Genomic DNA, 17,617 nt, shown 5'->3' with positions numbered 1-17,617 from the left:
AAACGCTGTTTACCTTCCCACCGGAGTGGTACCTATTTATCTACTTGCACTTTGACGTGCTTTCACACTGCTAGGTTGGCAGGAGCAGGGACCGAGCAATGGGAGCTCACCCCGTCCCGAGGATTCGAACCGCCAACCTTCTGACCAGCAAGCCCCAGGCTCTGTGGTTTAGACCACAGCGCCACCCGTATGTCAGTAGCCTAGCCTTATTTCTAATGTGCAGGGTTTGCCCAGGCAGGGAGGTTTTCTGAGATGATTGGTGGTTTCCATGGTACTTGACAAAACAGCAGTCTTTGAGCCCTGGATTAGACAAACTGACAAGCACTGAATCATACTAAATATCACAAAGGCTGCTTAACCACTGAAAGAATGTAGTCAAAAACAACTAGTAGCTATATACTATAATGTACTCAGTGTAAGAGCTGGGCTAAATCCCCATACAGTGGAACCTCGGTTTATGAACACCTCGGTTTATGAATTTTCGGTTTATGAACACCGCGGACCCATCTGGAACGGATTAATCCACTTTCCATTATTTTCAATGGGAAAGTTTGCTTCAGTTTATGAACGCTTCAGTTTAAGTACCCCGCGGACCGTCTGGAACAGATTAATCCACTTTCCATTACTTTCAATGGGAAAGTTCGCTTCAGTTTATGAACAGACTTCCGGAACCAATTGTGTTCATAAACCGAGGTACCACTGTAATTCAATTGATTTCAGTGTACAGTGGTACCTTGGTACTCAAACAGCTTGGCTCCCGAACAAATCGCCCCCCCGAACGCCACAAACCCAGAAGTAAGTGTTCATGTTTGCGAACATTTTTTGGAAGCCAAACGTCCGACATGGCTTCCACTTGAGTGCAGGAAGCTCCTGCAGCCAATCGGAAGCTGCACCTTGGTTTTCGAACCATTTGACTCCTGGAATGAATTAAGTTTGAGAACCAAGGTACCACTGTACTTTCTTTTGACTCTTTGAAATAGGACATTACAATACCATAGACAGAGCTGAAGATAAATCTAGGAAATAATTGTCAATAGTGAACAGTAGTAAGGCTGGGTGTTTTCCATAAGCTTTCACAGATTTGTGACCAAAAGGTATAACCCCCTCCCTTCAATATCATCAATCTCTTCTAATTTTAAAGATTCCAGGCTTGCTGTGTACAGGTATATTTGCATCCCCACCACTGGATTGTAGAACTGAGCTAGATAAAGCAGAATTATTAAATCTTCCATACTCTGGGGGAAACGAGGTGGGTTGTCATTGACATCCGTCAATGTGATGTTCACCGTGGTGGTTCCTGACAATCCACCCATCTGTCCCCCCATGTCCTTGGCTTGGATGACCACTTGGTACTGCTCCCGGTTTTCTCGATCCATGTTCAGCAAAGCTGTTTTGATGATGCCTGGGAATGAGAAAATTAAGGACACCATTGAAGGTAACTGACTTTTCTTGTAAAAGCTTAAGTTAAATGGCCAGACTACCGCACATCTCTTCCTGTATGGACATGATATCAGTGGGAAGGGCTTTCTTTGCAAAAGCTCATTGTAAGTAAGGATGGAAAAGTGCTGCAATGGAGGAACCTCATGCTCAACGAAGGCCACCATGCACTCTCTTCATGAAGTTAAAATAATCCTTTACACAAGCCTTTTCAGTCCATGGGTTTATTTGTATGTGTGGCTCCAAGCCCACTGCTTTCCATTTCTGGCATCTGCTCAGCTTCCATATTATGTTGCAGGACCAGTTGCAGTAAGCCTGAGGTCACTGCTGTAGGGACACAGGGAGCCATAAATGACATGACAACCTTTTTGGGATCCAAATGACCACAAATTTATTGATTACAGGTGCAAGAAGGTTTTGGCTTAGGCACTGGGTCTGTATCCTGGATCAGCCAACCCAATTGCTGTCTGGTAACTTTATCAGGGTCAGTCCTGGGTTAAGGATCCCCACATGATGCACATCAAATACAGAGGACCCCCTCCAGGAAAACTGGGGCATTCCATGGCTTGTTAGCCCCCGTCCGGGCATACAGACAGAATCCTTCCCCTTAAACCCCTTTACCAGGGTACCTCGATACTTTGATCTGGAGGAGAGTGGGGTATGGCAAATTCCTCTTTGGCGACCAAGTCACTCCACCATAAGGTCATCCACATGCACCATCTTCTCACCTTCAGATGGGGCCAAATTTATACAGGGTGGGATGTCCGATGCCGACTGCGCTACTGGAAGATGGTGCAGCCAGCTTTGATGATTTGGGGAGGGACCCGAGTGCAAACAGGCTTAGCCAGGTCCGTCTCCAAATTCCTTCTTGCAGTCTGGCCTCTGATTGGCGAGTGTAAGTTCAAAAGAGGTAGGGGAGTCCTGTCACTCCCTGAGTGGAAGGTCTTGGTGTCCGTTCCCCCCCTGTCCCCCCGCTTTTAGTGTTAGTTTAAATCGTTTGGGTAGCGCACCACATTTTTAAGGCGTGTTATGTTTTATTTGTAGTTTTGTGTGTATGTGTGCATTGAACAAAAAAGCTGCCTAGAACAATTGCAAAAAAGTAATGAATCTAAACCTCCACTCTGTCCTCTTGACTACAGTCGCTAGTAATGATTGCACTCAATTATAGCCTTGTCAAATTGTATCTGGTTCTGTTGTTTGTGTGACTTGCACAACATGGGAAAGAGCTTCAAGCTATTTGCATATACTGCTGTTTGATGCAGTTCTTTATTCAACCTATTAACCCCATGCTAAAGCATTTCATGAAGTTAAAAGGGAGCATAACTCCCCCTCCCCCACATTGCTTTTTGTCCTGCATCTTTGTGTGCATGTGTTTTCTCCCACCCCTTTCTTATTTGAAATTTTTATTTTGACAAACGGGGTGAAAGCAAGCCTTCATTAAAGACATACTACTACAACATTAAACTGAAAGGAAATCCATGCAAAAAATAGCAAGTCCCCAAGCATTCTTTCTATATATTTAGAGGCAGAACGGTATTGGGAGAAGGAAAAAGAAGTTGAACAGAGGGGTGAAATATCAGTATCATTCTCTTTGGCTTTCTAAAATGTAGGATGCCTTTGCAAACTGCCCATCTGTTTATAAAAGCTGGGCTCCTAAAAAATCTGTTACACTCTAATGTGGCCAAGGAACAACGGGGCTATGCAGATAGGACCATACGTTAAAATACGTGCATGAACAGATGGGTGCTTGGAAGTCCCAACATCGAGGTTTCAAAGCATGTAGCAGGCAGCAAGGTGCCGATAGAAGCAAGCTTCCCCTCCACTTTCTTTCAGATGCTGAAACAAAACACCTGGACCAAGCAGGATTGAGGTCCCTTCACATCAGCCAGGGCAAACTTACTTTGAGTAGCACTTTAAAATCTCCCCACAAACAGCTGGTTGTTGGGTGCTTTGGAAGCTGCTCAAGTGGGCTTTGACAAAGGCATAACGCTCACTCTGCCAAACTGATAACTTGCAGGATTAGAGCATCTCCTGTCCCCCAAAGGGTGTGTTCTTTAATATATATATATACCATATATGCGTGCAATTGCATGCATTCCATTTGATCTGTCACAGGTTGTTTGCACTTGAAAATGAACTTTCCCCAATAAGTTTCCCACAGATCTTTATTGCAGATAAGTAAATTTACTGTGAACTTTGTAGTTATAAAGTTTACAAAAATGAAAGCTTACATAAAATAAGAGAGAGAAAATTCCCTGTCCAGATTTCAGATAGTCTTATTCTTTTTAAGCACAAGTCACCACCATCTCTCTGTCTACCACACTTTCTCCTTCCACTTCAAAGCTGAGCTGGCTTTCATGTCAGTTTCCTGTATGAGCCAGAGAGTTATAAAAATGATACCTCCAATCTTTTTTTGAAGGACCTGTGATTAAGCAGCATTCATCTCCTTCATAGTCTTATTTTCCTTTCTGCTGACAGATGGACAACCTCTGGCCACTGAGCTCATTGTATGTACCGTATCTTGTTGTGCCTCCTGAAGCTGCCTTAATCTCTCCCCCATGGTAGCAGCCATGACGAAAATTGAAGCAGGGTGATCTTTATTCTGGATTAGTTAATCCAGAACATTTATGTCTATGGCTCTGCCAATTACTTTCCTGCAGGCTCTAGCACATTACCCCTGATGGATGGTTGCCCTTGAGAGACAAAAGGTTGTCCACTCTCCATTTTTATTCATGAAAGCCAAATGACTGAGCTGAGCACTGCTTTCGATGCAGGCATCCTAAACATTCCCATTATTTGTTTGTTTTCAAATGGACTGGGGGGAAAGGACTTTCCATCCAGGCTCCGTTCTGTTTTTATTAGGTTAAGATATTAAAATAATGTGTCATATTTACAGATGTATCACTCTACTGGGCCTCTCGAAGTCTGCACTGAGTCAAATAGAATTTCCTTGAAGAATTTGCCAAATAGGTCCTAGCTTGACTTAACACGTCGTTTTAAATTATGGAGGTTGTCAGAGAATGACAGATTAAAATCTCCTGACCTGACTCAGACTCGACGGAAAAATATGGCTGCCCCTGGAGAATGCTGTAGACGACTCTAGCGCTGTTCCCATACGTAGGGTCGTCGGCATCCGTTGCTGTGACTTGCACGACAAATGTACCTGCAATGATAAAAAAAGAAAAGAAAAATATTTGCTGTTCTGCCAAAGGACATCATTTTAAATTGTCGCTCTTGCTTCCAGCCAGCCGCATAAACTTAGTACCTGGAGATTCCACCAGAGGTGCCATTTCAGGAGTTTTCTCCAGAGCTGGAAATGGGAATCATGATGGTTGGGTGTTTGAGATCCACAGTGAGTTTTGAAGGGCTGCTCTTGATTGCAATATCATTTGTTGCGGCTACTTTTTTTTTGTATACCTTGTACAGTAACAAGAGATACAGGTGTTCTTGCTGTTGGATAGCATTGCCCAGCCAGCTTCCCAACACTGCGTGTCACTGCTAGTTGCCAAGAAGGAGATGGGGAGAGGAAACTCAGCTAGGAGCTCACTGTAGTTGTGGCTGCTACAGACTCTAGCATGGTCCTGATCAAAATTTCCTCCCATTGCAAATCACAGGTGAGTGTGTCTGATGTGGTGGGAGGTTCTGCTAGGGATCATGGTGGAGGCAAATACTTGCATCATTTCCTCCCACACCACTGTGCATGCTCTAGTTGTCTCCCGCTTGGACTACTGCAATGTGCTCTACGTGGGGCTACCTTTGAAGGTGACCCGGAAACTACAACTAATCCAGAATGCGGCGGCTAGACTGGTGACTGGGAGCGGCTGCCGAGACCATACAACACCGGTCCTGAAAGACCTACATTGGCTCCCAGTACATTTCCAAGCACAATTCAAAGTGTTGGTGCTGACTTTTAAAGCCCTAAACAGCCTTGGCCTAGTATACCTGAAGGAGCGTCTCCACCTCCATCGCTCTGCCCGGACACTGCGGTCCAGCGCCAAGGGCCTTCTGGCGGTTCCCTCACTGCGAGAAGCAAAGCTACAGGGAACCAGGCAGAGGGCCTTTTTGGTAGTGGCACCCACCCTGTGGAACACCTTCCCACCAGATGTCAAAGAGATAAACAACTCTCTGACATTTAGAAAACATCTGAGGGCAGGCCTGTTTAGGGAAGTTTTTAATGTGTGACATTTTAATGTATTTTAATCTTGTTGGAAGCCACCCAAAGTGGCTGGGGATACCCAGCCAAATGGGCAGGGTACAAATAATAATAATAATAATAATAATAATAATTACTGTCCTGGTCTGGCATGGGGTGTTGACACCATCTATTTGTGAAGGAACGTCCAATTATGCAAGGACAATATACATGGCAAACCGCTGATTTAATTTGACCCGGGGGCGCCAGTTAGGGAGGGGAGGGACGGTTCTCACCTCCATGTTTCAGGCCAGAAGTGTATATCTGTAAATGGGGCAAATACTTGGTAGATATTGAACCTGTCAATTTACTGTGCTATGCATGTTATCAAGAGGGGAGGTAGTATTTTGTAATAGACTTCTCATTCCCCAATTGTTTTGATTGCGTACACACACATCCAGGGAACAATCCTTTTCACTGCACATCAGGGATGGCTAACATTGTGACAGTGGACATCTCCAAAGCACAAAAGTGGGTGTGAGGAGAGCTGCCTACCCAAAGAATAGTCCTTCAGTTGTTCTACAGCATTTTAAACCAGTAGGAGAACACTTCAATCTCCCAGGACATTCTATACGGATTTGGATTTCCGTGAATCTGATATTAGTTGATCCACACCTCACAGATAAATGTGCTGATTAGAACATAATCATCCTTTGGATATCACACACCTCCAAGTTTTGCAAAACCCATACCAAAATGCATTAATAGGCACATTTTAGGATAAAATACACTTAGAAATGTGTACATGGAGATGACATTATAATAAGATACATATTGGAATGCAGTGTTTTGGTGGATTGAAAAAAGAATCCATAGCCTAATGCAGAAATGGAACATAATGCACCTCTGAATGAACATATGCTTAACAGGCATGGACTAGAAATAGATTATACTTGCCCATACTTTAGTGTAGCATTCACAAGTCTAGACTTGTCCCTTGACCAGTAGGTGAAAACTGATCTCTGCATTGTTGGGCACAATTCAAAGTGTTGGTTTTATATACACAGTGTACACTCCAGATTTGAACTTAATTTGTTCCGGGGGTCCTGCGTAACCCGAAAGGTCTGCAACATGAGGCACCGCTTCTGTGTACACGCCTAGAGCGATAAAGTGCTTTTGCGCATGCGCATGCGCAGAGCGCTTCTGTACATGTGGCAAAACCCGGAAGTATACACTTCCAGGTTTGCCGCATTCGAAACCCGAAAGGGTCCACTGTAAAGGCTCACACACCTCAGGAGCCCAGTGCCACATGGAATTACCTCCTTCCTTGTGAGCCTACACAGACCCTGAAGTCATCATTGCAGGTCCTCCTCCAAGTACTCTGGTGCTGGAAGTCCAGGGTGGGGGCAACAAGAGAAAGGATAGATGTAGTGGTTCCCCCTCCCTCCTTTATGCTCAAAAGGAAACAAACAAAAATCCCAGACAAGAACTTTCCTCTTCTCTCAGGTATCTGATCGTTAATGTTCTCTGTACTTTCATTGGTTAATGTAACGGCGAATCAGGCCAATGTTGTTAGGGTGTCATGGGGTTTCGAGAAGTGTATATGATTACGTTCTTGCTTGTTGTTTCTTGGTTTTTTAATTGTTTTAATTGCATGCAATTTCTTTTCTTTTTTCCTATAAGCTGCCCTGGTATAAAAGTGATGTACAAATGATAATGTTAATATTAATAGCAATAGTTATAATAATAGACTGATGTGACACCTACCTACATCAGACATTTCTGGGACGCTGGCATTGTAAGTGTCCTTTGTAAACAGTGGCTCGTTGTCGTTGATGTCGTGGATCTTAATGATGAACTCTGACTCTGGCTCCACTGGCTTTCCAGTTTTTTTGTTGATAGCTTGAGCACGGAGAATGTAGACAGGCTTCTCTTCCCTGTCCAGTCTCCTTGTGGCCTGTATATCTCCAGTTTTCTCATTGATAATGAAGAGGTCTCCTGCTCCATCTCCTGAAAGGATGTATTTAAGTGTAGAGTCTCCTTTATCCTGGTCAGAATGAAGCTGCAACAGAAATAAAAAAATTAAGCAAAGGGGCAAATAATGGGGAAACCATTTCCGAGTGTGAATCTCTGTCAATGTGAAGAAGAGGAGGAGTTTGGATTTGATATCACCCTAAGGAGTCTCAAAACGGTTAACATTCTCCTTTCCCTTCCTCCCCACAACAAACACTCTGTGAGCTGAGAGACTTCAAAGAAGTGTGACTAGCCCAAGGTCACCCAGCAGCTGCATGTGGAGGAGCGGGGAAGCGAACCCGGTTCACCAGATTACGAGTCTACCACTCTTAACCACTACACCACACTGGCTCTCATGCTTAACCACTCTTTGCTGGTTAGAACATCTCAGTGAGTTTGTTTTTTGCATTGTTCTTCTCAATCCTTTCCCATCAAAAGCTATTTCCAGCTTGCCCAATTTCAAGTTCCTGCTGTTGTTTTTAAGGATGCTGTTTTAAAAAGAGAACATAGCACATTGTGATGAACCTTGACTATATTATTAGCCTTGCTTGCTAAGGTCTGGCCACCTTGTTTTTACTAGCATCCATTTTTTAAAAAAGGGCAGATCTCCGTTCTGGAAGCCAGCAAACCTAGCCTGTCATTGGGCCAAACCAGATGTGACCTTAAATGTAGCTTTTCATTTGTTGTCTAGGTGACCTGTGCACAGAACCAAGTAAAGGCCAAACTAGAAGTGACATAAACGGCAGGATTCATTTAATGAGCCCTCTTGGCAGAAGACCAGTGCAAGGACTTCCACTTGCACAATGGAATCAGGAGTGATGGTCAGGTGAATTCCCAAAACAGCACATGAGGGGAGGGGAGGGGAGGTCAAAAGCTTAGTAGTTGAATCCTTTCATTTAACATGCAGGCTTTTAAAAATGCAAATAACATTAAGGGGTGGGTGTCGTGTCTTTGTGCGAGTGATAACCAGGATCACTGCAGGCATGAAGAAGTAACCCTTTCCTCCCTTGCTGTTGTCCTAAGGAAAATCCTTCCTCTGAAGCTGATATTTGCAATCAGTGCCAGTGGAAAGATTTCCTCCTAACACAAGCATCAGCTAAAAAAGAGTCTTCTTGGGCCTACAGGAAGGGAAGAAAGGAATAACTGCCTCCTCCATGCCTATACCAATACAGTCAGTGGCAGAGCTTCATGCTCCGACACCGGGGGCGCGCCTCCTGGGGGCACGGTGTGCCTCTCGGAGGGGCGTGGCGCGCATTCCAGGGGTGGGGCGTGCCTCCTGGAGGTCCATGGCACACGTTCTGGGGGCAGGGCTTGTGTTTTGGGGCGGGGTGGGTGCCCACAATGGCGCCCCTTGGAGCCTGCCGCTCGGGGCGGCCCGCCCCTACCACCCCTATCTTCCTACGCCCCTGAATATAGTTATTTATCACCCCCCCCCCCAGGTTTGCATTTTCAAAACACTCACTTGTGGAATATAAAAAGGCATTTATTTATATTATTAAAATCATTTTCTTTTCTCTTCTGTTTGATGGTGTTTTTCCCAAATGCATATGCTTCTCATGGGGGACACTGTATGGAACACAACATTTGCATCTCCCTTGTGTTTGCATAACACCATTCTGTGCTACGCGACGCAGTGAAATGCAATAAAAAGCGAGAGTTGCAAAGATCATGCACTGTATTGCTTTTTTTCTTTAAATCATGCAAAGCAAGAAGTGTGCTGAATCTGCAAGGACACTTCTCTCCCAACCCCAACCATCCGCCGAGAGAGTTAATGCAGGTTGAGAGGGCGATCCTAACTCACTTAGCATACGGAGAAAGGTTGGAAACCCTCATATGGTTGGTGAACAAAGGGAGCCCCACCCTCACCAAAGACCATGGGAGCAACAGGGTCCTTGCTGGGATGTGTGTTTGACATATGATACAAAAGTGATAAATATATATATATGGAAATTGTGGTAATATGTGTGCATGTGGCTATACACAGTTGATTTTCGTATTGCATTTATCTATTTATTTAGATTTATGTACTGTACTGCTGTCCGCTCTCTGACTGTAATAAAGATTGATTAATTGATATACCGTGCTGCCTTTTTGCACAAGCCACAGGCAGTTTATAGCCAAATCAAACAAGAGAAAAACAGAGCATAAAATCCATAAAATAACACAACTTCTAAATACATAACACAGCAACTAGTGGCAGCAGCAGCAGCAAACTAAACAATGTGCCCAGTTGGGGTTCTCCTACAAACACCTGCTTAAAAAAGATCTGATTTAACCAATCGCCTAAAATTACATAGAGGTGAGGCCAGATGTACCTCAGTAGGGAGGGAGTTCCACAAATGAAGACCCACCACTGAAAAAGCCCTTCTCTAGGCATCCACACTTCATCCTATGTAGGGACCACCAAGGTGGCTTTCATTCACTGATCTTAAGACATAGGCAGGCCAGTATGGAAGATTGCAGATATTTGAGTCCCAGGCCATTAAGGGCTTTAGATACCAAAGGAAGCAGCTTCAATTAGTCCTGGAGAACAATCAACAACCAGCACAGCTTTTTTTAAAAAAAATAGGAGCAATATGTTTGCAGCCTGATGACCCTACCGGCATCCTGACTGCTGCATTTTGCACTAGTTTATACTTACAGTCTCTCCTCAAAGGGCATTACTACAGTACTCCACAAAGAGGGCACTACATTATTCCAACTTGGAGGAGCATGAATAACCATCGCTATTCTATCCTTTCCCAGAAATGGCTATCATTGGCACCCCAGACAAAGCCAGGCATTGGTGCTCCTACTCACTGAGGCCACCTGAACCTCGAGTGACAAAGATGGTACCCGGAGCACCCTGAAACCAGGCAGCTGCTCCTGGGAGCTCTGTCAAGAATTGGATGTTCTCCCAATTCCTGGACATGGGGAAGGTCCACCCACAACACCTCTGTTTTGACAGTATTTAACCTTAATGTATTGCCCTAGGTAAAGGGTAAAGGGACTCCTGACCATTAGGTCCAGTCGTGACCGACTCTGGGGTTGCGCATTATTGGCCAAGGGAGCCAGTGTACAGCTTCCAAGGTCATGTGGCCAGCATGACAAAGACGCTTCTGGCAAACCAGAGCAGCACATGGAAACGCCGTTTACCTTCCCACTATAGCGGTACCTATTTATCTACTTGCACTTTGACGTGCTTTCAAACTGCTAGGTTGGCAGGAGCTGGGACCGAGCAACGGGAGCTCACCCCATCGCAGGGATTCGAACCGCCGACCTTCTTATCGGCAAGCCCTACATCCAGTCAATTACCACCTCTAGACAGTAGAGACATCTCCAGGACCTCTTGGTATCAAAGGAACAGAGCTCAGTTCCATCAGGGTACTAATGACATTTCTCTCCAAATCCCCTGATGGCTGATACCAGAGGCTTTGTGCAGGTGACCAATACCTTGGGCTACCAGATCAAACTTTGTGGGACCATGTTGGACATCTACCGCAGGGCTGAGCAGAGGTCACCCAATGGCTCCATCCCTGGAGACAGGAGCGGAACCATTGCAATTCAATGCCTCCAAGTCCCAACTCAGTCATAAAAAAGCCATGGTCAGTTAAAACATTCTCCCTGTCCCTCTCCTGACAATGGAATGGTCATTAGTCAGGAGAGCCAATGCCGTTTCTGCTCCCAAAACTGGACTGAAGCTGGATTTAAATGGACATTCACCTGAGCACGCTTGAAGTGGCCCCCACAACCACCTTCTTGAGTGCCTTGGACTAGTGATTGGACAATAGTATCCAATAGTTCTAGTGCTTTTTTTTTTAGGGGGGGGGGGGTAAACCTGAGGCGACAGTACTTATATCTTGATAAAAGTGTTGTGGGTGCCAACACATAATGGCTGTCATGGACAAGAACAACGCTTCTTCTAAGACCAGGGAAGTCATCTTAAGAAGAGAAAGCATCACCTCCTCTTTCAAGGACAGCTGAAGCACTCACCCTCAAGTAGAAGTAATTAAAAATGATTCAGGTATGTATGTGAATAGCAACTTTGCACACAAAAGATTGGTTCTTGTTATAAGTCTCTTTCCCCCCTTAACACATTCCATTTTAAACATCAAGTCAATAATTTAGAGTAAACCCCCAGAAGGATTAAAAACAACAACAATACGTATGCTTCTTGTCAAGGATGTTTGCAACTTTAGCTTGTGGGGGTCACCAAAAGGAATATTTCTCTCCCTGCATTTGTCCTTGAATCTGTGCTTTGTTGTTGCTGCTTCTGCTGTTGTAAAAAAGAAGAATACTATACTATTTTAACCCTCCTCTCTCTTTTCATTCCAGTACAGGATGCACCTTGACCTATTTGACGTGTTAACATAATAGCATAAAAGAATTTCTGAAACAAAAGATGAAAAGATTGAGGAGGAAAACAGGCTCAATTGAACACACTCGGTCTTCTTCAAATAGCTTAGTAGTTCGTTCTGTTCCATTAAAACCAGCAAGAGATGGAGTGGGGGGTGGGGTCAGGGAAGGACCTCAGCAGACACAATATTCAATTTTAACCCTTTGAGGAAGGGTTAGAATTTAATTAAAATTAATCCACAGCTAACTCAAAGCAACAGTGCTACAATCCACCTGCATCTCTTCTTGCCATACCTAACTTGCAGAATTTGGAGATCCACCTTGTTTTCCCAGAAAGGACAACACAGTCTACTGTTGACTCAGCAGCCTAATATCTACTGTGTTGATATTGCTCATCATCTGGATCCTACGCAGGGCCAGACCAGAGGTAAAGCAGGTTGGGCATTAGCTGAGCGCCCCAGGGCTGAAAAGGGCCTCTCATTGGCAGTGTTCAAAACTCCCATTGTTCTAGGCGCATTTTGCGACAGGGAATTTCATGAGCGCGAGCTGCTTCTGAGCTCCGGTTGCAGCACTGCGCCTAAGATTTCCGATTAAAACTGCAGAGTGGATGGAAAGGAGGACCTTTTTCTGCCTCCCCACTTCCAGCTACTCTCTGAAGACTGGAAAAGAGACCTTCTTAAGAATAGGTATTAGGGGGTGGGCAGGGGAAGGACTAGATCAGGGGTTGGCAAGGTTTACCTCGCCTGGGGAAGGTGATGGCAGCAATCTCCCCCCTCCACCTGTAACCTTTCAGAGATAATCCAATGCTTACCGCCAAAAACCAAAGTTGTGACGAGTTGCTACGAGGTAGGCGAAAACCACCAGGCCAGAGCCAATTTGCCAAGTGGGGAAATTCCTACCAGGCCCCTAAACGGCGACCAACCGAGGTCCATAGCAATGTCAAAAGGAGAGCCTTGCCTAAAGGGAGGGTGGGTGGGAAAACAAAGCGGCTGGGGGGTCCAGGAAGAGAGGCTGACTCCCGGCCATGCTCACTTAAATCAGCGAGCCACGCCCCTTTGGAACATCCGGATTGGACGCGCCAAGGGAGCGCCCATCTGGGAGCTAGCCAATGGGTTGGGGGGGATGGCAACCATCCCCCCAGCACATCACGTGATGGCCTCGTGGCGCCCACAACCCCCCCTCCTTCTACGGCGGAAGGGGCTTTTTCATATTGGCTCAGAAAATGCCTGCATTGCAGCTGTGGTTTACTGCTACAGCCAGAAAAGCCTTTTAAACTAAGTTTTAATTTTTTAAAAAAAACATTGTAAGTTAACAGTATTTCTAGTTGCCATAGCAAACACTGGCAGTGGCGCTCTGAAGAAGGTGTCCTCTTGGCCTTTCTTGAAGTGTGCAGAGGTGTTGAGAAGCTTCCACCGACCGCAGTGGCAAATAATAGATATTTTTAAACAAGTTAAGATTCAGTTCCTTATTATGAGCCAGCACTTTACTATTCTTTCTTATGTATGGGAGGGGAAATATTTCAAGCCTTCATTCAGTAAAGAAAGCATCTTTAGACTTTACTGTATTCCCAACTCTGAACATCATGTGAATTGCAACTTGATAGGGGGAAAAGGCAGAAAGTGCTGTGTCTAATGTTTTTTAATAAAAAAGAGAGAACAAAATGGCGTAGTCTTTACAGTAAATTAATTTGCTTAACTCCCTGAGTTTAATGAGGAGTCCCTTGTGAAATGATTCACTCAAGAGGGAGAGCAGACAGAAGATGAACTACAAATAAAAAACAGGTTAAGTGTTGCAGTAGACACAGTTTTACTAATTTCACTTGAATACCATTGTTAAGTTTAATCATCTGACTCACTTGTAATGATTCTCTACTTAGATAAAGATTATCCAGCTCTTTCCCTACTTGTTTTCCTTCAGTGTTCCAGGCAACTGTTTGCAAATGCAAGTATTCAATGACAAAATTGTAAATCTAGTTTTAAGCACTGCTAAAGTTGCACGAGTCACACACACACACACACACACACACACACACACACACACACACACACACACACACAAATAGATTTCAGAGCCTACTTTTGCCTGTCCTTTTGCCCCTGTATCTTTTTCTCCTAACTTATATGAATGAAAAACATCAGGCTGCAATTTGTAAGCCGCTCTGGAAGCTTTATTGAGGAGTGGAATTATTCCTTTCACAAACTGATTTTTGTTCTTGTGCGTTTTTGTTCTTTTGCATTTCTGCAGCTCTGTAAATCAAATCAGAAAGCTACAGTAGCTGAGCTGGGAGGGGACCAAGGACAGCTCCATTGTTAGGAAAACGTTTGCTCAGATGGTGCATTATGGCAGCGATGGGAACACCTTCGCTTCCACTCCCATGCCTCCACATTTCCTCATAGCTGTGATCTAGGTTGTTGGCGCACTGTGCGCTTGGTGGAAAGACGGTCTGGCAGGAGGCAGGAATGGCAGCTCTTCCTTCCTCGGGGTGCTCTTTTCTCCATGAGGAGACCACTCTTTCGGGGTGCTTCTTGGCACCTGGGAAAACCCTTTCCTTTGATTGGTGGGACAACAGCTGGTGCCCTTCAGAAAGGGAAGCATGTGTACTTACAGAGCATCTTCAACTGGTCATAATTAAAGGAAGAGTCACCCCTTTGCTAGTGGGATCCCAGCTGCTACACAAATCTGTGCAGTAGAAATCCTTTGTTTCATGGGCCTTCCCTTCCTATGCTTTGCTTAAAATCTGCAATTTTATTTTATTTATTAAATTTGTATAGTGTCCTTCATCTGAAGATCACGGGGCAGTTCACAACATAAAAATACAAAAGGAGAACACAAAATGCATAGTAAAACAGAAACATATTTAAAAGGCCATAGAATGCTAACTGGCCAAAGGCCAGGTTATAGAGGAAAGTTTTCGTCTAGTGTTTGAGACTTACTCATCTCAGACTTCCCTTGTTTCTTTCTCTCTGATTTGCTTTCTACCTATTTACCTCTTTATAGTCCTCCTCCTGTTATTTCACCTCCATTTTCTCTCCCTTTCCCCTTCTCTTGCTTCTGGTCTTTCTTTTTTTCCTTCCCTTCCTTCCATTTTTTTCCCTTCACCATCCCAGCTCTAAGCCATTCTGCAAAGCTGGTATAGCAATTTGTGTATGTCATGGGCATTTGAGAAAAATAGATTGGCACTGTATTATGATCTTGTCTGTTACAGCTACCAATATCACACTTTTAACTGCATGCATTCCACAATGCTGTTGTGTAAATACTGTTGATATTTTGAAGTAAACTAGTTTTTACAAAACCTTTTGCTTATGTTTGCTTTCCTTAAGTTTTTTTGGCCAGTGTTAACACCTGTTAGAATCCACAGGGAAAGACAGACAGGTTCACTTCCTCTGTGAGATATTTTCTATTGCCTAGTTAGAAGATAGCCTAGGCCCTAGTGGGTATGAAATTCTCCTAAGAAACGCGGAAACGAGACATGTATTTTGTGTGTGTGTGTGTGTGTGTGTGTGAGTGAGAGAGAGAGAGAGAGAGAGAGAGAGAGAGAAATGGGGTGAAATAAACAGAATAATGCTATGTAGGTTGTTGTTGTTGTTTAGTCGTTTAGTGACCCCATGGATCAGAGCACGCCAGGCACTCCTGTCTTCCACTGCCTCCCACAGTTTGGTCAAACTCATGTTCGTAGCTTCGAGAACACTGTCCAACCATCTCGTCCTCTGTTGTCTCCTTCTCCTTGTGCCCTCAATCTTTCCCAACATCAGGGTCTTTTCCAGGGAGTCTTCTCTGCTCATGAGGTGGCCAAAGTATTGGAGCCTCAGCTTCACGATCTGTCCTTCCAGTGAGCACTCAGGGCTGATTTCGTTCAGAATGATCTTCTTGCAGTCCATGGGACTCTCAAGAGTCTCCTCCAGCACCATAATTCAAAAAGCATCAATTCTTTGGCGATCAGCCTTCTTTATGGTCCAGCCTTCTTTATGGTCTCTGGTTCCTCTGCCCCTTCAATATCCAGCTTGCACTTCTGGGAGTTCTTGGTATACTTGGAATTAAGTTCCACTGAGTTCAGTGGGAATTACTCACAGGACAATATGCACAGGATTGAGGTCTTAGAAAGGAAGAAAAAATGAATATATGGAGGCAGGATTAGCAGTCAGAATGGGGCAACAATACTTTTCAGGGAAGGAATATGTGGGTTTCATCTCAGACAAAATATTTAGGCTTGCTCAGGCAAAATGTCTTGAGCCAGCACAGGGAACAATCCTGATTGTTGTGTGTGATCAGGACAAGATACAGCTCAAACAATAACTCTTTCTACACCACTATAACAATCCACTCCCCCTCCATGCCAACCTCACATTTGAAGCTCTCTCCAGTCTAAAAAGAGCCCCAGGTGAGATACATCTTTGGCACCCCGCTTGCTAAGAATGACACAAGAACACGTATACAAGGACACAACAAAACATTCTTGAAAGGGAGAGGAAAATGGCGTTCTAAGGAAGGTTTCACGAAGGTCCAAGAAAATCTAGGAGGCTAGCAAAAAAATGAATCCACATACAGAATGCTTGAAACATTTTACTTCAAAAAGTCCATTTTCCCTTTTGTTCAGTGACAACAAAAAACAGCAAACTGAACATTGTGTTAGTGTGAGTTTGATAATTGCTAATCTCATTTTGCTGGTTTATTTTTATGGTATGAAACTGACAGCGTATCAGAGACACAATAGTAATTAAAGGAAGTTAATAGAGTACTGGCAATGAGCCATAATATATATTAGCAATTATTTTGTGTGTTTTTCAGAAAATAATGAGTAACATAATTTAGTGTAGTTAAAGTGCACCTACTTTGTTCATTCCTTTTTTATTTAAAAAAAACCCTCTTATATATGAACCGTTGTAATTATACATTACAATTTTTTTAAAAAAAATCAGAGCTGGTCATTTATTTCAATTCTCTGCATGATGCAGGAAATCCAGAACTAGAAAGCACCTAACAGAAGACTTCCAGTGAAGGAGAGCTTAATTTTATGGTACTGATGTAGTCTCACAATCACACACAGACAACGGGCACTAAAGCAGCAAAGTTTCCCACACAATTGCAAGCTGTGGACATTAACACAATGCTGGCGATGCAGCTCTAGCGACCATAAAAAGTCTGCACTATTCGTTCAGCTCCTGAAGAGATTGTGAGCAATATCCCAAGCTGGATAAGCTCATCCTGGCTGTGTCCAGGAAATTCTTGCTCTGCTCACTTGAAAGCATTCAGCAACCGTAAGCTTTATTACCACCCAACAGAACTGCACCACACCCTGTTTTCTCTATATGGAACAAGCAGTATTGTGCCCTATAAGTTCTGCAGTTTCAGACCTGAGGTGTGATCCTGGATACAGTTAGGTGGTTTAAATGCCACTGGCTTCCATGGGATTTTAGGAGCCTAACAATGTGCAGGATTACCTTTAACTGGAACCGGCAATTTGGAGTCTAATTTTATTTTATTTACTATATATGCCTCAACAATGCTGGTCACCGATTGTAACAATAAAGGTTTGATTTGATGATATATCTTTCCTCCCTTTCTCCCTTCATTTTTCTTTATTTTCCCCTCCTTAAAGCCAAATATGATTTGATCAACAACTCTTTTCTACTTTCGGTCTAACATTGACAGCACTTAGGCCTAATAGCATCACAGCAGTATATCATATGAACTGAATGA

General features: G+C 43.9%; 1 protein-coding gene across 1 annotated transcript in view; it reads right to left on the bottom strand.

Annotated features, from left to right (window-relative positions):
- The window catches only part of LOC118090347 (cadherin-6), a 146,317-nt gene that overhangs the window by 36,302 nt on the left and 92,398 nt on the right, over positions 1-17,617 (bottom strand). Inside the window, exons 3-5 of the mRNA XM_035125971.3 lie at positions 7,337-7,631; positions 4,481-4,600; positions 1,235-1,402 (exon numbers count right to left, since the gene is read on the bottom strand). Coding sequence (XP_034981862.1) covers positions 1,235-1,402; positions 4,481-4,600; positions 7,337-7,631 — 583 coding nt within the window. The remainder of the gene's footprint in view (positions 1-1,234; positions 1,403-4,480; positions 4,601-7,336; positions 7,632-17,617) is intronic.

The sequence above is a fragment of the Zootoca vivipara genome, chromosome 8 (assembly GCF_965207765.1).
Source record: "Zootoca vivipara chromosome 8, rZooViv2.hap1.1, whole genome shotgun sequence".
NCBI lineage: Eukaryota > Metazoa > Chordata > Lepidosauria > Squamata > Lacertidae > Zootoca > Zootoca vivipara.
Note: the sequence above shows the minus strand (reverse complement) of the source record. Positions and strands in the feature narration are given on the sequence as shown.